This window comes from Crotalus tigris, unplaced genomic scaffold, assembly GCF_016545835.1.
Source record: "Crotalus tigris isolate CLP2741 ecotype Arizona unplaced genomic scaffold, ASM1654583v1 scf7180000019151.395998, whole genome shotgun sequence".
NCBI lineage: Eukaryota > Metazoa > Chordata > Lepidosauria > Squamata > Viperidae > Crotalus > Crotalus tigris.
Window position 1 is genome coordinate 124,409 of NW_024097403.1, and position 23,162 is coordinate 147,570.

A 23,162-nucleotide genomic window follows, 5' to 3' on the forward strand; every position below is an offset into this window, starting at 1 on the left:
TTGCTGTCAGATTTGTAAGGCTTTCTTTGCTAATAAACACAATAATATTGAATACCAATCATTAAGAGGAAATTCATGTTAGGGGCAGACTTACCTATATATTTATTACCATTTATTACTAATCTCATCAATGTGGGTAAGATTATCTCCTTCACTTACATTTTATTTCATATGTAGTTGACCCAGAAAGCAAAGCTCCATTCTACTCATTTAAAAATTACCCAGGAAGCTATACATTCTTCGGTTTCCTTCTAGATCTCTAGGTTGAATTGATTGATTTGACGAGCTAAAAACCTCTTGGCCAGTTCTGTCTTTTGTGTAGAACATTCCTACTGGTTATTTTTATACCATACCTTTTGCTGTGACCTTATTCACTGAGATACAAAATGCAGCATCATTGTCTCGGATGACTGGTTCAGATCACGATGGAGAGTATGTCTCAGCCTCAAAATGCTGTAAAAAAAAAAAGCAATCTCTGCCTGGAAAGAAAATAAAAATAAATGTTTGCCTTATAATAGTATACTGTTAAATGGATGCTCATTATACATTTAGGATAAAGATACTCTTTATCTTTATCCTAAATGTGGAATCCTAAGTTTATCACAGGTTAGTGATATATTATAATTGAACTGTTTATTTCTTCAGATGTCTTTGTGAAAGCTTTGTATGTATTACTTCTAATAGGAAACCCTTCGTGATTTTGCCAAAGACTATTTGCATCCTTTTAAAACTAGCTGTGACATGTTTTCAGGTTTTGGTAGCTACTTTTTGAAGGCCTACAGGAGGGAACTGAGTTATCTTTCTTTCTTTAGATTGTGTTGTAGTAGAAGGACCTCACTAGCTTCCACTATTTGTAACAAAAAAATGTGCACTTGATTAGTTAATTCCCGCACACCTCTTAATGAATATCAACTTGTTTATTATTCTGGGGTTTATCAGAGATCACCACATCAGATGCACAAAGTGGTTAGGTGTAACAGAATAGTTCTGCTAGGTCAGGTCAGATAGATGTTTTGTTTCTCACAATGGCCATTCAGATGTTCCTGGATCTTCAAGATAAGATGAGGATTTATTCATTTCCTAGTGTTGTTTCCCTGCAGCTGTCGTTTGAAAGCATGCGGCCTGCATCTGGAGTAGATGCTGAGTTTTATGTTTAATAGCTCTTGTGTTAACTTTTTGATGATTTTTATTTTACGTTATTGGCCTACTTTATATGATATCCAAAGAATCAATAACATTTTTTTAAAAAATTAGTAGCCCTTGATTGACCTGCCCTCCATAAATTTATCCAGTTCTCTTCTAAACCATTCAAATTAGCGGCCATCATTACATTTTGCTTTCATGGATTCCAGAAGTGAACTACGATATGTGTTCGAGGCTTGATTTTCAAAAACACTTTCTAATTAGCTTTATTGGATGATCACCCATTTTAGTGGAAAAAAAGATTCTTGCTATCTATTTTCTCCATGCTATTTGAATTTATACATTTTATGAATTTACCTATCTCATGATTTATGTCCTCCTTCTATCTCCTTTTTTCCTTTTGAAAGAATTTTTTATGAAAAAATATTTTATATAGGCTTTAAAAAACTAGAGAAACACAAATGAAAAAGTAGGGGAAAAATCAGTCAAATAAAATGGAAGAGTCACAATTAATTAAGATAAAAGGAAGAATATAGTTATTCTAAAATTTCTAAAAAGGTTTAGAGTTAATAAGATGGCATTCTGTGCAGATGGTGGAGCAGTACTTGGCTGTGGTCAAGGAAATAAGATCAGATTGATTTGATAACAGCATCTTCAGATTAAAAACAATTTGGAATAACCAGGATATTGTGTAAAAAATGAAAACATTCATTCCTGGTGAGCACCTACATTCAGAGGGCAATACAGAACAACATATTCCATTGATTTAAGTATTCCTCTACCGCCTGGACATAGTCTCAGTTCGAAAGGGATTTCTTCAGCTGTTGGAAGGACACCGAATCTGACCAAGGAAAGAGAAAAAAGAACTATAAAAAACTAAAAGAAAAATGCATGATAAAATGTCTCTTCATATTTTCATGTTTCCAAAAATTATTAGAAGTACCTTAATATCTTGGCACTCAACTGCTTTGAAATGCTTCAGATTTGGTGCATTTTTATGTAAAATTTTTGTCCCGATACTTATCATTTGTTTGGTACTCAATGTCCAAGCTAGAACTTCACAGTATCAGCTGCCTTCTGACACATTACATTATTTCTTGTGGAAAAAAATTGTTTGGTACTCATCGTTTTTGGTACTCATTGCACCTCCCAGAACCAATTAAAGTTGAGTACTAAGGTACCACTGTACATCTTAGACAACTTGTCTGGAATCATATACCAGTGGTGCATCATTTTATAAAGCTACCCATTTAAATTGTAAAAGAGCCTAAATTTCAAACCTTTTAACCAGTGGTGGGATTCAAATATGTGAACAACCGGTTCTCTGTATGGATGCTGCTTCCGGAAGTCTATTCTGGGCCTGGGCAACAAAAAATTAACTACCGGTTCTGCTGAAGTGGTGTGAACCGGCTGAATCCCACCACTGCTTTTAACCATATTCTCTCCATTAATCCATTTAAATAGTGATCTCCTGCCTTAGAAGATCACAGTCCCTTCCAATCAAAATATAAAAACCAAAGTTTTTGGGCCATTTTATCATGCATTCTGTAACTGCTTCCATTTCAAATTTCACACAGTACATTTTAGCAGTCACATGTTCATCATTTATACATAATTCATTTTCATCTCATTTTATCACATTCTATTTGTGATATCTATATTAAATCTTTTCTTAATTGTGTGTATGAAAACCATTGAAAACTAAGTCTCTCAACAGTCAATTGTTCTCTTGATTTCATCTTAAGCTCTCTATTTTCCTGTATTAACAAGCCTTTAAAATGTAACCATTTATCTTTGATACTGCTTCTTTTCTGTAAAACATTTCTTTGGCTGAGACATACAAAAATATTTTTGGGCACAGCCTGGGTTTGTATCTGCTCCATATTTGAAATATAGCATTCCTGATAATAATGATTTTTAAAATCTACATTTACTTTAACTTTATCGTACCATAAATAACCATGCCGCCCAAACCTCAGATCATGTCCTTCTTATCCTAAGAGTCTTCAATCCTTTTTTTCCAACCTAAAGACTCTCAAGCATTCTAACCATGTTTCTTAAGAAAGGTGTTTGAACACATATGCTCAAATTATTCTGCCCTCTTTTACATATTTTCTAGGTTTCTCCTAAGCCATTAAAAAAAGATCAGATAAAGGATAACTTAGACCTCATCAGTGTTTATGTAAAGTCAATTTGTTACTATTGTTACCCCAGTGTGCAGCATATTTAAAGTACATTGTATTTCCTATTTGATTGATCTTTCACACAATTTCAAAAGATCCTCCTATAGCTCTTCATAATTACACTTTTTAAACCACTCTGAAGGGTTTAGTTTAGTTCGTTCATAAGTCTATATAAGACAAAGAGTGCGGTTAGTCCTCTACTTGCAACAGTTTGTTTAGTGACGGTTCGAAGTTACAACAGCCCTGAAAAAAGTGACTTATGACTGTTTTTCATATTTATGACCTTTGCAGTATGGTCATGTGATAAAAATCCAGATGCTTAACAACTGATTCATATATATGACGGTCACGGTGTCCCTAGGTCATGTGATCACCTTTCGTGACCTTCTGACAAACAAAGTCAATGGGGAATCCAGATTCACTTAACAATTGTGGCAAGAAAAGTGGTAAAATGGGGAAACATGTACTTAACAAATGTCTCACTTTGGGCTTAATTTGGGGCTCAATTGTGGTCATAAGGACTACCTATATTCCCACAGGAAAAAAAAATGGAAGAAGTAGTACTATAAATGATCAAATGTCTGCAAGATCCAATCAGCAAAATGGGAATTACTCATCATGACTAGCATTCACTGATAATGAACAGGCACAGAAAAATCAGTTGCATAAATAAACACTTAAAACAGGATAATTATTATTTATAGTGAGCTAGTCATTCCCAGTATTTGAGGAAGTCTAATGTCATCATCCTGAATGGTGCTTTATTTGCTTAATTCTGTTCTCTCTAGTTTCAAGAGATTTTCAAATCAGATAAAATTCTGTTGAATATAAAATCAACAAAGTAACAGAAGTTTCGGGGAGAAAAAAGCATTATACTTGGAAGTTAATCATTTTGAAAAGTTGCTTTTTTTTTTTTTTTACTTTCTCCTAAATGTTAAAATAGACAAATGCCTCTTTAGGGAGATTCATTTTTGAGCTTCACAGTCATTATAAAAAAAGTTGCTGTTTTTCTGCACATCAGATTATGTTAATGAACAGTCTTCTTTAAAATTTTTGCTTGATGGGGAAAAATAGCAAACCACTATCTATTGTAATAAAGCAGAAGGCGAAGTATAAAACTCTAGGTTCTGAATAGATTGAGCAGCAATAATTTGTAGTTCGTTTTTGGTTAACAGCTGCTGCCCTTAGTTATAATGCAGGCAGCCACTCTCTGAGGGAAATGGGTGTATAAGAAATATGAAATATAAATAAATATAAATAAAATAACCCTTCCTCATTTAAATGAGCTTTCAGATAGATGGAATGTTTCTCTTTTCTTCTTTGTAAAGAGATTTAATTTAATGTAGATTAAATGTTTGCTTAGTTGTATAGCCTTTGGATGGTAGTTCCCTTGGTCTCCGATTGGGCAGTGCAGGAAACAGCACAAAAAATGTGTCAGGGTGGAACCATTATGCTCAATAACTATTATTTTAAGAATATTTCACAATAGTATGGGAAACTTGTGGCTGGGACTGCAGTAATGAAAAGGCAGGAGAAACTCACACGATGTAACAGCTCCTATATACAATGTGCGTCTATTTTTGCCTTTTGTTTTTATGCTGTGGGAAATTTTTATCTGGAAGAACAAAATGATGGGAAGCCCCTGCCCGCAATTTGAAATGCTTCAAGCAACTTTTATCACCCCAGTGTGCATTAGGCCTCATGTTTCTTGTTTATTCCTTAGCTCCCATTCTGTCTTCTCTTCAGTAGTTATCATCTGTTACAATCCTCTAATTTCCCCCTTTTTTGAATCCCAAATTATTGGTTTCTGGGCTACAATTAACTTTAAGAACACAGAGTTTGAATAGTGGTTTGCAGATGTTCTCTTCCTTGATCCTTTCTTCATTCTTCAGTGAATGCATTTGCATTGCCCGATATCAACTGTCCTTTCTTACCGAGTTTTCTATCCCTTAATCTATTTTTATTTAGAATCCTGTCTAGGATATAGTGCCACTTTGATAAAGCCATGTTACATCATAACATTATCAGTTTTAATCAAGATGTTCCCAGGGAATTCCTTTTGTCTTGTTTCCAGAGAAACTGCATTAATGGAGTGGGTGACAAATGCTATTCAATGCTGAGACCCACTATGATGTAGAGCAGTGGTTCTCAACCTTTCTAATGCCGCGACCCCATAATACAGTTCCCCATGTTGTGGTGACCCCCATCCACTTATACATCACCGGGTGCCAGGGGCATGGCCAAAGAAAAGGGGGAAAAAATGGCAGACAGCCTTGTTTGGCGACCCCCGTGAAATGGTCGTTCGACCCCAAATGGGGTCCCGACCCACAGGTTGAGAACCACTGATGTAGAGTCAACATTTTAGACTAAGAATCTAGCTTCAGATCCTTTTCATAAGAAGTGAACTTTTGGCTGGTAAAATATGTTACTTTACACCCTCTTATAGAGTTATTGTGGGTGAATTACTGTTCGGAAAGAGGGAGGGGACTAGAGAAAGATACCTCCAGGCTCTATTCGCAAAGCAATCTTCCTATAACTCATCTGTTCACCATTACCCTATTGCTCTAGATCTTGCTATAGATCTCACTCATTATCCACTCAAGTCTAACATGAGTTTGTGTCTTATAGGCTTCTTGCAGGACCCCACCCCACTTTCTACCTGCCTCTATAAGTGGGCTAGAAATGTATTAAATAACATATTTCATTTCTGTTTAGGCAATAAATAAATAAATATTTATTGAGATAAAATAAATACTCGACTTCTCTCCTTCTTCCTCACCTTCAAATTAACTTATGCAGTTTCCTTTGTTTACGACGGAAATTCTCTGTTCTGAATGAAGGCATAAAACGTTTCCCAGGATAATGTTGCAGGATCCAATAATGGGTCAGTTACTGAGACCACAGGTTTAGCCTTCCGAGCTTTCGGACTCGTGCTGGGCCAATCCTCAGGGAACTTAAAGATAGCCAGGGAAATGATTGAAGTCTGGGAAACAGACCCCTTGTCAGTCAACAGGAGTGCTGAATTACCATCAGCTGATCAGGTACGTAGGAGCCAAGCACTTGGCAGCACAAGGAAACAACAGCCAAGTAGAGAGAAGAGGGGTTCCAGCACGAGTCCAAAAGCTCAGAAGACTAAACCTCTGGTCCTGATGACTGACCCAGATAGGATCCTGCAACTCTCTGTTCCTATTGTATTTGCAGGGAAGCAGTTTATTTGTTATTTTGTTTATTTTCTTTAACTGCCCATCTCAGTCAATGACTCTGGATGGCTTACAAGTTGCTCTCTGCAATATTTGCCAGGCCCAAAGAGCACTTCTAAATCCCTTTCTGGAACTTCTGCCAACTCTAATGCCTTCTTCCAAGGAAGGAGTTAGTCTCAAGACAGTAGTCAAGGTTTCTATGGAGAATCTATAGATACCATGGCTAAAGTGTTTTACTTTACTCTCCCTCTCAGGAGAGGAATGAACTTTTGTATTGTTCTCCAGATGTTGATAAATCATCATTTTGAGCATCACTCACCATTGACCATATCAGTGACTAGATATGCAGGGAGTTGTAGCTCAGCAATACTGGAGGCTTATATTGCTCACTCTTGTCCCAGAATAAGTTATGAGCAAGATCAGTAGTGTTGTTGCAATTAAAATTTCAGCTGGGGAGGGGGGATTAGCAGCAGGTGGATGTTTTTCTGCCTTAAGCATTTGGACGGTTTTGCATCAACCCTGATTCTAAAACAGATGAAATGAACGTGGCACATAACAGGCAGAATAATCTTAATGGGTGGATGAAATCAGGCAGTTCAGTCCTTTATATGAACATGGCGATGATAGTAGAAGAATGTTCTGAAGAGATCTTGGTGGCCATATAAATCTGCAACCATAATAATTCTGATAGAGTCCCACCTACAAAGACAAGCTTCCCCAGCATCTTAACTGCCAAGCATCTTTTATTATGAGCTTCTCCCAATCTTTGTCCATAAGTCAGTATGAAAGGAAAGTGTAAGTCAATAATATTAATAAATACAGTCTTTGCTTAGTAACTACTTGTTCAGCAAATGTCCAAAGTTATGGAGGCACTGCATGAGGGCAAATTACGACCAGTCTTTCAAAATTGCAGCCATCACACTATCTACGCAGTCAGGGCTTGTACTTAACAATGGTTGCAACATCCCATTTGGCAACCATCTTGCACTTAAAATGGTTGCAGTGTCCCATGGTCATGCGATCAGCATTGTGACCTTCTTTGCCAGTTTCCCACAAACAAAGTCAATAGAGAAAGGGGCAGAGAAGATTGCAAGTCGCTCCTCTAAGTTGCTCTCACTCCCATTACTTTTTTTTTTGTCTGAGGAGCCTCTGGGTGGCAGGGTGAGTGTGGGGGCCCCATTTGTGCCCCACCTCAGTGTTCACCCTTGTGCCCTGCAGCAGTACACATCTAAGTGCTTTGTTGCGTTCACGCCATGCCATGCAGCAGCATCCATCTGCATGCCCTATCACACTCTTGCCCTGTGGCAGGCTTCAGCCCTCCCCCCACCTGCTGGCACTTGTGTCACACGGCGCACCCACCTGGGCATGCTGCTCTGTTTGTGCTGCATGGCAGCACTCACCTACACACCCTGCCACGTATAACGGTCTATATTCTAAAGCAAATGATTAGGTGGGGAAAATGTCCTAACTGGAACTAGCATTGAACTTACTAATTTTGTTCTTTCTTACTAACTTGCCTGAGTTCCTTTCTTTCCACAATTTACCTCAGCTGTTTTATCATTCCATGTTATTTAATTTATTATAATCGTAATCTTAGGATGGTTCTCAGAGCCTCTGAAACTGTAATTTTATGCTTTAGCACCATCGCTCAGACTATTGCTGTTTAATGTGTTAGAATTAAATATCCCAGCATTCCTAGTCAGTATGTGAAAGACTGGGTACTATATGCCTCCTCCTATGCGCATGCACACACACACACACACACACACACACACACATATACACACGATAGCATAGAAGTGTGTGTGTCATGCTTTTAAATCTGTTGAGCCTTCCCCCCCTTTCCCCCCATTTTAACATGTTTTAAGGACTTCCATTCGCCCCAATATAATGCATAAACATTATTGTAGTCCTAACATCTTAGTGTTAAATGTAATATCAAATGTACTTATTTAGACTGTATTCTATTGTGTAGGTCACAGGACTTTGTTTATCGGGGTTCATGTCCCATTGGGTGGAAGAAAAAGCCACCGCCGCCATAGACACCGTGGACACAAACATAGAAAGAGAGACAGAGAAAGGGATTCGGGATTAGAAGATGGCCGAGAGTCTCCTTCGTTTGGTAAGTCTTGCTTTATTGTTGAGTTTTTTTTAAAAAAGTTCAGTGAAATGGGAACCACAGTAAACAAGAATTGATGCATTCTAGTCCTTTTGAAGTTTTGGATGATAAGGATAGTCTCAACAGGAACACATTAAAGCAGACACATCAAGATGACAAAAGAGAATATATATGATAGAATCATGTTCCTTTTTCCTAGAACAAAGCAGGATGGCATAGCAGGCAAAGCTAGTAAATATTGCTGCATATCTAAACAACTAAGGAATTATGACAGATCAAAAAATACTTGTCTGCAGTCTTAATTCTTAAAAGAGTATGTAATCAGAGTACAGTAGTATATTCCTCAAAACTGGATTGATGAAATCCCCCTACCACCAGCATCTCTTTCTTCCCAGGATTGAGTTACTTTGTCTACTCTAAGATGAGTTTTACTCTATAAAAACCTGGAAAATGGTAGAATGAAGGAGATACATCAGTGCGATTGAAGGGCCATTTCCTTACTCAGAAATGTATCTACCCTATGACAAGAACCTTCTAAAGAGTCATCCAAAGCACAGCCATGTTTTGCTTATGAGGAATTAGGGGATTAGGCATTAAATAGAAATGAGAATATATATTTTTGTTAACTTTTATTGGATTTTGCCATTTAATAAGGTGAGCTGAGGATCTAGAGATGAGTTTATAGAAAATGGGGTGAAGTATGGAATAAAGAAATATTTGGTTGTATTGTAAAAGGCAGAGATAAATTGTTAATGTTGAATATACAGTATTTGCTGGGGATGAAAGGGAAGGTTTTTTTTTCTTATTTCCCTCCCTTTTTGGGGAGGAATGCAGTGGGGTTCTGCACCTTCTATATTTTTTAATGTGTTTTTGTATTGGCTTGGTATTTTTGTATCTGTTTAATATAATTCTTAACAAAATTATTAACAAAAATAGTACACTTACATTTTTTATTTATTAAATGTAGACACTGCCTATCTCACTATTACAGTGAGTGGCTTACAATATGATAAAAAGATAATACAAAACAGTTAAAATTATGTAAGATTAAATAGAGACTAAAAACCAAGAGGGCAGGTGAGGGTAGGGTGATATTAACAATGCAGTGAGTCCTGATTGCTTGTCTCCAGGCAAGTCTTTCATAAAAGTTTTATTGTTACCACTGGAGCTCACGTTGTCTTTAAGATGAAAGTATAAAGCCAAAACTGGCACTTCTCTTTCTCAAGTAAGAGGTTGAAAGCATCCAATGCAATTTTTCTGAGGATGGTCAGGAGGTCCTGTGAATGATCTGTTTGTACAGTAGTGTTTAGTAGCTGGGAAAGCTTTTTAAACCATGCGGTAAAAGGTAGAGCAATACATAAGATGTGATACAAGTGAGTTTTAATCAGTGGAAATTATTTATAGGGGAAACAATGCAGTTTGGTTGTTTACCATGGTCTTGATAGTAAGTAAAGACTCCTTCAAGCTTGACTGGTTTCATTTCCATATAGTTTTCTTTGCAGAAAGGGCTTTGCCATCACATGCTTCTGGAATGTTTTTTTTGTTTTTTTCAGTCTAGCCCTGCAGCCCAAATATTCCCTGAAGTCTCCCATCCCAATATTGATTAGCCTGACCCAACCAAATAGAAATCAATCCAGTGCTGCTAGCTGCTGAGATATCTTGGTAGTACAGGTCAGAGAGAGAAATTGAATTCACATTGTCTGCCTTTTAAATTTCCATACACTTTTCCAGAATAACATTTATTATTATCTTAATGTTTCCTCTGTCGTATTTCAGTTCATTGCATTTTTAACAAATCATGCGTACATAGGTTTTCCTCTTGACAATTGCAATTTTTGGAAGTCCTGTTTGCCATGTTTTATAATCAATCTTTTATTGACAAGCATAAAAGCACTTGCATAAGAGGGACAGACCTCTTTCTGCAGGGAAAACCCCCGGGGTGAACTTTATATTTGACAGATTTTTTTCCATTGATCTATAGTGTGTTCAGAATGGGCTGATTACTTGGGCTGTTAATTTGTGGCTGGCCTTCTGAGTCATTGCCTTTCTTTGGAATCTGTTTCTGAATCTGTTTACATGAGCACTGAATCACAGGCCATTGTTAACTGCCTACAATGATTTTTTGCTTCTGTCATAAGGATGACAGTAAGGTAAGAATAACTATAATACTCTCCGTCTTCTAGAAGTTATATCAGTATTGTTTACATGATAGCCCAGTTGAAACATTACTCATCCCACCAAGCAACTTGGATATAGCAGAGCTATTGAGTGGCGAATAAATATTTTGCCTCTGGCATTGGTTACTTTCTTTGGGGCCTTTAAGTGATGAGCAAGTAGCCTGAAAACAAATATAAAAGACTAAGCAAGTATAAGTGTCAAGGTTCCAATCGACAGAGACAAATAAAGCAGAACCCCGAAGCAAGCAAATTCCTCAAAGAACTTGTTTATTGCTACAGAGTATCGGTATTTCAAAAGTGAAACCAAGTTTGAAGAGATGCATAACAATTCCCCAATACAAAGTTAAGAAATCCCATCCCCAAAACTATGCAAGCAACTACGTTTCCCCATTCAGCTTGTTGGCCCAGCCTGCAGTCTCGAGAGCAGCTGATGACCTTGGTTCCCATGAGAGAAAGTTGAACATAAAAAGTCTGTTTTGTCTAGCGCAACACCTGGCAAACCCCCTCCCTCCGTGCTATGTGGCAACTAGGAATGAGAAGGGGAAAATGGCTGCAGCCATGCTCATTCTAAAGTTGATAATAGGTTTCTCAGGCTACCTGTATACAGTTTAGAATTCTGTGTTATCATGTTGAGTGAATAATGCCTGAATATATTTGTCTGATGTTGGAGGCACTTATTTGAATGGCTTTTTAATATGAGTTGACCAAAAGCTCACTTGCTAACTAAGAGAAAAAGTAAATTGTTCTTTGATTTTTCTCACTTTCCTAAAAAGAATCTGAAAATGTGAATGGAAATTGGTTAGAAACTGCACACAGATTTATCATGAGAAACAGGGCAGAAATGGCCTGGAATGAACTTGTACTTGAAAATATGAGAATATTATAGAAAACAAAATAATACAACACATTTGTATCAATGTGGACTGAAAATAAAATACATATAAAATACCAAAATTATTGATAAAATAAATAGGGAAGTTTTGCAGAAGTCCACAGACAATTTATTTGAATGTTAATCCAAATGTTTAAAAGAAAAATGGGGGGGGGACTTTTGGGGGGGGATTAATCAGAGATTAGCAATATGTTTTTATCCATGTTTGAGCCCAGTGAATTCACTGGAACCTACTCACTATGCTTAACAAAGGAGTAAGAGGGGATCTATATTCTATTGTTTGTTTCTTACTTCCTGGGCCAGTTTTATGAATACTTGATCAAATCACTGCTTCTCAACATCTCAATTTATCATTAGCATTTTAATTTGTCAAAAATATGAGCATTTATGAATATGTCTATCTTTCTGCATCCTGGTTTATAGAAATTTCACTTGGTGCTATAGGAACGCAGGTTGAGTTATCCCATTTCCTGTTTATTTTGCTGGAATTTTTGATATACTTGTTGATGCTAGCAAAACTCTTCAGAGATGTGGATATTTTGGCACACTCAAACACACTCTGCTTTTTACTTAATCCTCTTTCATTATTTTAATGTTAAGCTCTCTTTCATAATCAAATCTACGTCATATGGGAGCTTGGCTACAGAGTATTCTTTTTTAATGTTTAATTGCTATTGGCTACTACATCATAACAAAGTTTTGCCTTGAAGAACGTTGACCTGAAAAAAAAAAGGATTCCAAATTTCTCAGATATGGAGGTTTTTTTTTTAGCTTTTATACATGAAATGTCATACTGAGAAAGGACATAAAGATCTCTGCATCAGTTTTGATAGCAGTGTTACTCATCAGGATCGATTGTAGAGGAAAATAACTTTTGTCAGGTGTTCTAATGTTTTATGTACTGCAAAAATTGTTGCACTTAGAGAAAGCTGACAATGTGGTTACAGTGCTTTCTTATCAATTGCTGAAAGACAATGTCTATTTATAGAGGCAGGTAATTAATTTTTTATTTTCATGCCTCATCTCATTATATCAAATTACTTAAGACAAGAAAAAGTATGCATAATGCACTCTATGGTCAGCACTCGCAGGTAATCTAGATAAAAAACTGGATTAGATGAACTAATAATGCTTTATTGAAAGGCTACATTAGCAATAGCACTTAGATTTATATATTGCTTCACAGTGCTTTACAGTCCTCTCTAAGCAGTTTACAGAATCAGCATATTGCCCCCAACCATCTGAGTCCTCATTATTCACCTCAGAAAGATGGAAGGCTGAGTCAATCTTGAGCCGGTGAGAATCGAACTGCTGGCAGTCGGCAGAATTAGCCTGCAATACTGCATTCTAACCACTGCACCACCAGGGCTCTCAACTTTAACAGAATCTTGCAAGTCTGAAAGTACAAACTTCCTATTTCCAAACTGATGACACATTTGACTCCGCCCTTGGGCTCAGCCTGGTCATCTCCTACCACTGTTTTGAAATCATAATGTTAAGCTCCTCTTATCCATAACAAGAAAATTCTGACTCAGATTGTGTCTTCTTTCAAGAACACTACTAGCAACACAAATGTCTTTTTGTCTTGATATTCAATGATATACTTCCATTTAAAAAAACCACCCCAAACTGTCAGCATACATTAGTATCCATGTATAAATTTAGAGTTTGGGGAAATAACCTAATACAAAAGAAAAAAAAAGCATCTTATTTCCAAATGATTTGGAAATACACAAAGGTCTGACAGTGTTAAGCGAGTATAAATCTCCTCGCTGTGTAAAAGGAACGTCTAAGTCTCTCTGAAAGTCTTCCTAAAAAGAATGGGATAAATGTGTGATGAATTTGATAATACATGGGTCAACTTGACATGGCTGGGTGTTTGTTTTTGAAAGAACTAGGTTGCATTTTCAGGTTAGGTTCGATAGGAACCTTAACTAATACAGTATGTGTTTAAATACCAATTTCATAGCTGTCACCTTGGTAACAACAATTGAAAAAAATGTTATGAAATTTTCAATTGAAGCTGCTAAAATTCCCAGCATAAGGTCATATAGATATTAATGGCTTGTTCAGTTGTTAAAATGGCATTTTTAAAGCCCTGGCTTTTGCCAGTTCGGAAGATTTTTAACTAATTAATATTCACCTCACATTCTGCGTGAAACTATAGGTATAGACCTGCTTAGACCAGAAATGAAGGATGCCATTCTTATCCCAATATTCCTTTGTGTTTTGGAATTGGGCAGTCTCTGAAGCAGATTTTGGCTTGCACAAACTTTCTGTTTAATCATGGATTTTGCATTATGCAGGTTTCCACCAACTGTGAAAAAATTCCTATTCAAGGAAATATGACTAGAGTCATAATTTAAACTTTGCTGCCCAATATGGTTGGATTGGAGATTGAGCAAACAGATCAGATGTACATGTAGATTTTAGGTAGAACTAGTTCCTATGGTCAAAACCCTCTTATATATTAAGTAAACTATCTGTTAAGATACAGTAGAATTTAAGGGGGTTTCCCCTTTGATTTTTTTTTTTCATTCTTTATTTCATTCAAAGATGCTTGCTTAGAAAGATCATAGTGCTGCTCCAAAGCAGAATGATATGTACTATGTGCAAACAGGAAATAAACTTGTGTAAATACATATATGTAATGGAAAAGAGTGTAAGTTTAATAGAGCTATAATCTAGTTAATAATAGATTTCACAGATTTTTTTATAGCATGCCATATGCTGTTCCTGAGAAAGAGGGAGAAAAAACCAGTCTACATGTTGCTTTGATTTTCTGAACCTGATTATATAGCATCTAATATTCCTTTTCTTGATAGTTTTGAGACCCCAAAAAATTCATGGAATATATCAGTAATATTTTTTGTGCTACACACAGATTCAAGAGTAAAATATTTTATCTAAATAAAAGGATAATAATGAAGTTTCCCATAACTTTATGATAATTTTGGCTTGAACAATTTAAAGAGCTTAACAACATAGACATCCATATGGCTGGATTTTATAGCAGGCTAAACTTTATTCCTGAGGCTTATTTAACATATGGCTGCAGGGAGTCCATAGAAGAAGAGCTATTTGTGTATTATTAAAAATTCAGCGTAACCTACTTTAAACTCATAATAATTGAGTCCTTGTTTGTAACTTCCCCTGTTCTTTCTTCAGAATCATCTGTGCACATTCATTTGTAAGTAAGTAAGTACTAGCCAGGCTCTGTCCAATCTATTAAGTACTATAGGTATTTTATAGACATCATTAATAAAATGGTGTGGGGGAGGGGATGGTCCAGTGCTCTGTTTGGAAATACCTACTCTGAAAAGAAAAGAGATGAGCTGGGATGTCGGATGGGATGGTACAAGAAAGCGTATCCTTGGCTTTTAATAAAGGGGTATTTTTCATTTATGTTACTAACTTATCAACTGACAAGTCTCCTACACGTGGCAGTCATTTTGTGAATGAATGAATGAATATTCTTGAAATTTCACATTGGTCCTCTCTCATATGATGTTTGCCTACTATGATGCATATAATGTTTCTATCAAATCATAATGCTGGCTATTCAGCTGCTTTGGTAAGGTCATGTCTTCTGATTAATTTTCTGAGTACTGCTCTTTTTCCTCCCCAGATACTCCTTCACAGAGGGTGCAGTTTATTCTTGGAACAGAAGATGATGATGAGGAGCACATCCCACATGATTTATTCACCGAGCTTGATGAATTTTGTTTGCGAGAAGGAGACGATGCTGAATGGAGGGAGACTGCCAGGTAAATGGGATTTTTCTCCCCTTTCATATAGCCCATTGCTTAAGACCAATGAATATCAGCAGAAAAAACAGGAAGCACAATATATCCACTTAGATTTAGCAATAGCAATAGCACTTAGACTTATATACCACTTTACAGTACCATACAGCCCTCTCTAAGCAGTTTATAAAGTCAGCATATTGCCCCCAACAATCTAGTTCCTCATCCACGGAAGGATGGAAGGCCATGTAATGCTCTCTTTTCTGTTCTTAAGTTGGTCTTTCTTGTAGACCATTTGATGTCTCTGGTATTCAGTAAGCCTCATGGTGTAATTTTGCAAATATACCAGATAGCTGAAGAAGGAAAAAGGGCAAATATCCTTCAAATATCCTTCCAATGCCTCCTTATCTCCTTCAACTGTCTGGTATATTTGCAACATTCCATGTCCATTTATGCTTCTTGGTAGTGCTTTTTTTCTAAAAAAAAAAAAAAAGGTGCTGGAACTCACACATGTCATACAACCTGCCTTGCCTATCCTACAATGTTCCATCCAAAAAAGGTGCCGGAACTCCATTCTGGGCGTTCTATGAGAAAAAAAGCCCTGCTTCTTGGTAACTAGAGTCTGTCAATGTTTGTGTGTGAATGAAGGGAGTGATTCATTGTCATCATTTTTCTGGTTTTTACTTTTGCATGAGTCCAATCCACTGTTCCAGCTGTGAATCTAATGAATTACCAAGGTGTTAATTGATTTGATAGTGTTTTCTCCACTAATTTGGACTTTTTGAATCTACAAAAACAATGCAGTTCATCTTCACCTGGGTCTGACCAGTTCTTGATCTCCTTTGCCCTTTCCTTCACCATTTCTGCTGTTTATTAAAAGTTCTTTCATTTTAGCTTCTTTTCCCCCCTATCTACCTTCTTTATCCAGGTTGCATTCTCACTGTATTTCTTTGGGCTGTCCCATAGCTGCACCCAGAAGTGCACAATTTCTTCTTTGTGAGGTGATGATTGGTTTTTTATAGTACTTTCTATTGATGGATTGGTAGAATTGTTTCTGATTAGACTGAAATTTCAAATTGGCTGAGTTTCAGATTACAAAACAAATAAAGAAGGAGGAGGAAATGGGATAGGTACAAGAGAAAATGAGAAAGCTGTGATTGGAGGGAGTTGATGAGTGTTTAGAAATTCAAAAAGAATTTTCAAGAAGAAAAGGTGATATATGAAGTTTTGTGTATGTGTGTCTGTGTAGCTGATATAATCTAATGTGGTAATTCAAACTTTTTCATTGTAGGATATACCTGACTTTAATTTCATTTTTCTCTATCAATGAAAAATTGATAAGGTTTATAATAATTTAACAGGTGCAGAAAGAGAGGGACTGGGCTTGGAAGGGAAACAGATACAGTATCTCAGACATGATATAGAGTCAGAATATAAATCAAAATATTATTGATAACTTGTTGCTGGGTTTAATTGTGAACAACTGTCAAGCCCTAAATTGGACTGGGAGGGGCACAATTTATGAAATTGTCTCCTCAGAGAAGAATGTGGTAATTCTCTTTCTACATGCTGTGTCTGAAAACAGAAGTTAAATAATAATGGATAAATCAGTGATATAAGTCAACCTAGGAGAGAGACTGAACCTATTATTAACCGATTTGGCAGAATGTATTAATCAAGATAATACTTCTGTAATCTTTAATGGTGTGTCTAAGTTTGATCAGGATGTTTGTGATTCACTTATTCAGAAAGTAAGTAAAAGTAAATCCATATTAATAATTTAAGTGAGAAAATTGCTAGATTTTGGTATCTTTAGAAAGCAGCAAACTGTCCCAAGACATTTTACTGCCCAAGGCAGAGCTGCAGATAACAGCCCTTCTTCAGCTATGTTATTGGCAAAAAAAATCCCACAAATAACATTGTTGGCAGTAAAAAAGATAATAAATAAAGTAACTAATTTGTCTCACCATATATCTGTTGGTTAAAGATAGGACTGCTCCTTCTAAAAACACAACAGATGTAGCTAAAATAATTTGGTCAGTATTAAGCAAATGATTATGCTGTATCAAAAGTGTTTGAGCCTAGGTGGCTGTTTTTATTATAATGTGGCTTCTGCTAAAGCAACACAGCTTTTTGAGCAGGTTTATCAATAATAAGATATACTTTTATATAATGGGCTCCAGAAAAGTAAACTCCATTATTTTTGGAGCTCTGTGTTGAAAAGGAGCTCACTCTATGTCTAGGCAGGAAAAGAGTAGTTTTAATAGAGTGCATAAACATTTTTTTGCCAGTTATTAAAATCTCCACCTAAAGCAGGGGTCTTCAAACTTGGCCATTTTATGACTTGTGGACTTCAACTCACAGAATTCCTCAGCCAGCATGCCTGGCTGAGGAATTCTGGGAGTTGAAGTCCACAAGTCATAAAAGGGCCATGTCTGAAGACCCCTGATCTAAAGTTATCAGAACTTTTGCCCTCCATCTCCATTAAGAATGTTTCATAGAATTATAACATATGCCAGAATTTTTTCCCGTGTTTTTGTAGTGGCGGAGGAGGAAGTAATGTATTCATGATTATGAAGTTGCAAGGCCTAAGTTGGAGGTTTATAACCATAGCAAACTGGTTGCTGGATTCTAATTCAGTCATATAAATGCTGGTTGTATCTGTGTCTTATTTGAAACACAAATGGGTAGCCCCACTTCCTAGCTCTGGTAGCTTTATGAGATTATACAATGTAATTATCAGGCTTTCTGTCTTCAGTTGACCAGATCGTCTGTAACATAATTATATCATATTCAGAGATACAATCCATGAAAGAACTATCTTACACTTCGAATGCCATCCAGCAGTGTTTCAGGAAAGTATGTTAGTTCCTCTGTATGCTTTGTAGTCAGTTTATGGATGTTAAAAAGTATGTTGAGGAATATATCTTAAGTGGGCCTTTCAGTGCAGTTTTTGGGCACTCGGTCTCTAAAAGGTTCACCATCACTGTAACAGGCTTTAGTGTATTATTATAAACTAATAACTATTCAAAGAGGGAAGAAACCTAGGACTAAGGAGAAATTTCCTGACAGTTAGAACAATTAATCAGTGGAATAATCTGCCTCCAGAAGTTGTGAATGCTCCAACATTGGAAGTTTTAAGAAGAGACTGGACAACGATTTGTCTGAAATGGTATAGGGTTTTCTGCCTGAGCAGGGGGTTGGACTAGATGACTTCCAAGGTCCCTTCCAACTCTACCACTACTATTACTACTACTACTACTACTACTACTACTACTACTATTGTTGTTGTTGTTGTTGTTGTTGTTGTTGTAACATAATGATTTCTGACAAATATATACCATTTTTTCCTGTCAATGCTGCATACACAGTCTTGGAAATCTTTGTAATACAGAATTCATGACAGTATAGCAGTAGAGTAATTTTTGTAATACAAACTGAGTCAAAAATTCAGAAACAAAGATGGATTAGTGGTAATCCCCTGTTTGTAGTAGCTATGTGATCCCACAAACTGGAAACCTAGAAAGATGGTTTTGGCAATTCCCTCTTTCTCTCATATCTTCTCTCATAATATATTATATCAACTATTTGTGGATTGTTTCCTATGTGTGGTTGTCATACTGCATGCTTACTCTTCAGCTGAGGAGATCCGATTAAAATGTGTTTTTTACCCAGGTGGTTAAAGTTTGAAGAAGATGTTGAAGATGGCGGGGAGAGGTGGAGTAAACCATATGTTGCTACTTTATCACTTCATAGCTTGTTTGAATTGAGAAGTTGTATCCTTAATGGCACAGTCTTACTAGACATGAGAGCAAATTCTTTAGAAGAAATTGCAGGTGAGTTATTTATTTATTTCCTCTTTCCATCTAACCCTTACCCGCTCAGAAATCTCTCCCAAGATGTTAGGGTGAGATAGCAAACTTTTTAAAACTTTAAATTAAAGGTTCCAACATTATTACATGCATTTTTAGCATGTTTTATATATATTACATAGCGTTGATGTTGCACTTTGCATTATTTTCTCCAAGGCAGGAAACTATTAGTTGTGGATTTAGAGCTATAAGAGTGAATAGAAAAATTCTGTTTGGATGAGATTGTTCTCGAAAGAAATATACCATTTACCAGAATAATAGTAAGGGGATCAGATGGGATACTGCAGAAAGACCCAGTTTTGTATTTCAGCCTCATTAGTAAGGCCCAAAAAGAAACCACAGTAAATGCCATGTTGTGTGTTTGTGTGCTAACATCTGTGTGTTGTAAAAAAAAAAATCCAAACTTATGGTAATAAATTAATGAAAGACAATTGAAGTGTTCAAAAAGAAATGTTTTTATAGGTAACAGTTACAGTGGTACAAATGCATTCCCGGTATACTCCATAAATTGCTGGTTTGGAAAGCTGAAATTTGCACTTTAACACTATCATTAATTGTTCAACTTTATATTGTGTAATGAAAGAAATATGAAGCTTATGTTTTCTAGGTTGCTTTTGTTATTGAATAGGAAAAAGTGTTTTAATAAATAATAGTGTATTCAGAACTAAGAATTTTATAGCTCAGCCAAATCTACTCCATGACCCTAAGTAGACTATTAGTTCTCCTTATCAGTTTTTCTGGAAATTATTATTTTCTGACGGTAACCCCCCACCATGCAAATATTGGAAACAAACTTTCCATAACACCAGATATTTCTGTAAAGTAATTTTCTCTCTAATATTTTTTATCCGACTACCTCTGATACCTAGGAGGATTTTTGTATTTACCCTATTTCTCAGTTGTTGTTTTGTTCCTCTCTCTTTTTTTGTATCTAATCTTTCCAAACTGTGCTCATTTTTATTTGATTTTTTTTTAAGTTAGGAAATATACAAGGTGAACATTAGGTGGACTTTGTACCATATCACAACAGATTTTGTTTTGCCAGATGATACCATTTTATTTGAAAATAAATCAGCAAAAGATTTCTTTTGCATCCTAATTGAGAAGTGAGTTTCATTGAGGTCAATGGGACTTACTGTAGGCTAAGTGAATATAAGAATGCAACCAGTAATATAAACCGGTAAAATAAATTAACAGTTACATATAACTTCCATTTTGATTAATAAACATTTGTTATAAAATAAAATATTACTGTGACAGAATTTATCTGCAAAGCTGTTAGATAAGTGAGATTTCCAATTTCTGGTTAGAAGTCTATCTCTGTATAAGGTCCAGTTTCTGTTTTGAATAATTCTATTATTAGATCATGATGATTTTCTTGTTAAGGAATCAAACCTTCATTTTTATTAAAATTCATTTTTATTTAAGGGGGGAGATAAAAAAACAAGAAATAGTGATACGTGTTAGGGTTGAGGCATGCTTTTCATGTAAGACTGAGCCATTTTATGAACAGAGACAGTTTTATCTTGACTCTCTGGCGGAGAGAATTACCAAAAGTCCATTGATTCTAAAGGCCTGGAAAAAAAGACTGGTACCTTACCTGGAGACTATGAAGATCTGAACAGGACAAAATAAGAGCAAAATAAGCACAGATGAAATCCTATTAAAAATAAATTGCTAATCCAACAGTAACCAGGAGAGACTTCACCCAGCTTTAGCGGATGTGTCTACCTGGACAAGACTCTCTGATTACCACTCACTCAGACTACTTACTATAAGGTGCTCTACATAGGGTTGCCTTTGGAGTTGACTGGGAAGCTACAAGTTGTACAACATAAACTCCTGAACAGCCATAACACCCTGTACAACATAAACTCCTGTAACACCCATTCCGATCTCACTTTATTGGTTACCATTTTGGCTTCTGAGCTCAATGTTAATGCTGGTAATTATTTTTAAAGTCCTTTATAACATAACACCAAGATATTTCAGTTATAACTGCCAAAATTGAATCTGCTTATCCAGTCTGCCCATTGAGAGAGAGCCTGTTGTGGGACCATCCCTTCCCTTCCCAAAGTGCATGGAGTCTAGATTAGGCAACAAGTTTTCTCTGCAGTGTCCTTGATGTTAAAGAATTTTTTTTTCCCCTGGAGTATTGGTAGCCCCAATCCTGTTTATATTTCATAAATAAGTAACAACTTTTGAGTCCATTTGTGCTTTAATTTATTGGGCACCTGGGCTCTTTATATTTATTTGATTTTTAATGACTTTAAGACTTTGTACTGGGTTTTAGTATCTTGTTTACTATTTTGTACCCCACCCAGAATCAGACAGGATGGGGGTAGGCTACAAATATAATTAAACAGATTGAACAATAAATACGTCTTGGATTTACACTCTGAAGCAACCTTAGGTATATGAATTTGATTTTGCAGAAATCAGATCTTCTGTGCACAGAGTATGTGAGTTTGTTCACATCTGCCATTTAGCAACTTTAGCTTAGATAGCAACATTGAGTTTACAAAGCTGCTGCTCTTAGCTAGTTGAGTTTTTGGAGAATCAACATTTATTGCCCTGCGCAGTATGAAGCCTGACAATTTGCCTGTTTTGACATCTCTTTTAGCTTTTATGGCCATAAAGAAGCTGTTGTCTGCAACTCTGAATTATAGCCTCATCTACTACAGCTGTTACAACTTACAGTTGCTAATGCTGAGTTCATAGACCTTCCTCCAGCCGGGCTGAGTCAGATTATATCAAGGTCTTGGCCTCTCTAGATTACTTCCAAGTAGCTATTGCCTAGCATCACTCAAGTATCCACAGTGAATATCCTTTAACTGCACAAAATATTCTCAGTGGAATCCCTGCTAAAATCTATGTAGGTTGCAGTTCTTGAAAAGAAAAATGTTACTGATCTTTTTTGCTATAATTTCTTTGGCTGTTCAAACAATTTAATGTTAATAGATTTATATTTCACCTTACTTTCCAGAAGGATTTAAATATTTTGTAACAGTTAAATAATAATTAAAACTGTTGCTCTGGAATTCCAAAATATAAAGCACCAAAGAGCAGAAGGAAGAAACATTGTACAAAACATAATACAAAACATGAGGTGAGATGGACGGCAAATAAATCTAATAAATAAATTAATAAATAAATAATACATAAAACATCAATAAAATAAACCTTGAGTATAAAATCAGTGAAAACAATCTTCTAGGAGGTTGCTAGTATTGTTAGTGAGAAGCTGAGCTGGTCCACCTTTGACACTTGAGAGTCCGTTCACACTCTGGCTGATTGGCCACATCACCAACTTTCCAGTTGCTTGATGGCTTGACGGTCTCATAACATATGCCTTTAAAAATCCCTTCAAACTCTGCCCTAGAAAGCTGCTTTGCCTTGGAATCGAGATAGTGATCCATAAGGGCAGCAGGGGTGGAATGGGGGAGGACTTGGCCCCAATCCTCAGTTTGCTCCTTTGAAGCAACAACAATGATGAAAACTGTCTTGAATGCATTTGGGTCAATATAAAAGGGGGAAAAATGACATTACCATAGGTGTATACTACAGGCCACCCAACCAAATAGAGGAAATAGATGAACTTTTTGCTAGTCAGCTAACTAAGGTATGTATGAAGCACATCACAATAGTAGTGGGGGACTTTAACTACCCTGACATCAACTGGGAGACAAACTCTGCACCAACTGGAAGATCAAACAGATTCCTTGCAAACCTAGCAAACAATTTTGTCTCCCAAAAAGTAGAGAAGGGAACTAGGGGATTAGCCACTTTGGATCTAATTCTCACTAACAGAGATGAAATGATAGAAGGTG

The 23,162-nt window shown here is 36.3% G+C and overlaps 1 protein-coding gene across 7 annotated transcripts in view; it reads left to right on the forward strand.

The window, feature by feature from the left end:
* The window catches only part of SLC4A10 (solute carrier family 4 member 10), a 165,755-nt gene that overhangs the window by 63,987 nt on the left and 78,606 nt on the right, over positions 1–23,162 (forward strand). For all 7 annotated transcript variants that reach the window (XM_039360050.1, XM_039360051.1, XM_039360055.1 and 4 more), the window contains 3 exons: positions 8,502–8,648; positions 15,343–15,481; positions 19,136–19,296. In XM_039360050.1, coding sequence (XP_039215984.1) covers positions 8,502–8,648; positions 15,343–15,481; positions 19,136–19,296 — 447 coding nt within the window. The remainder of the gene's footprint in view (positions 1–8,501; positions 8,649–15,342; positions 15,482–19,135; positions 19,297–23,162) is intronic.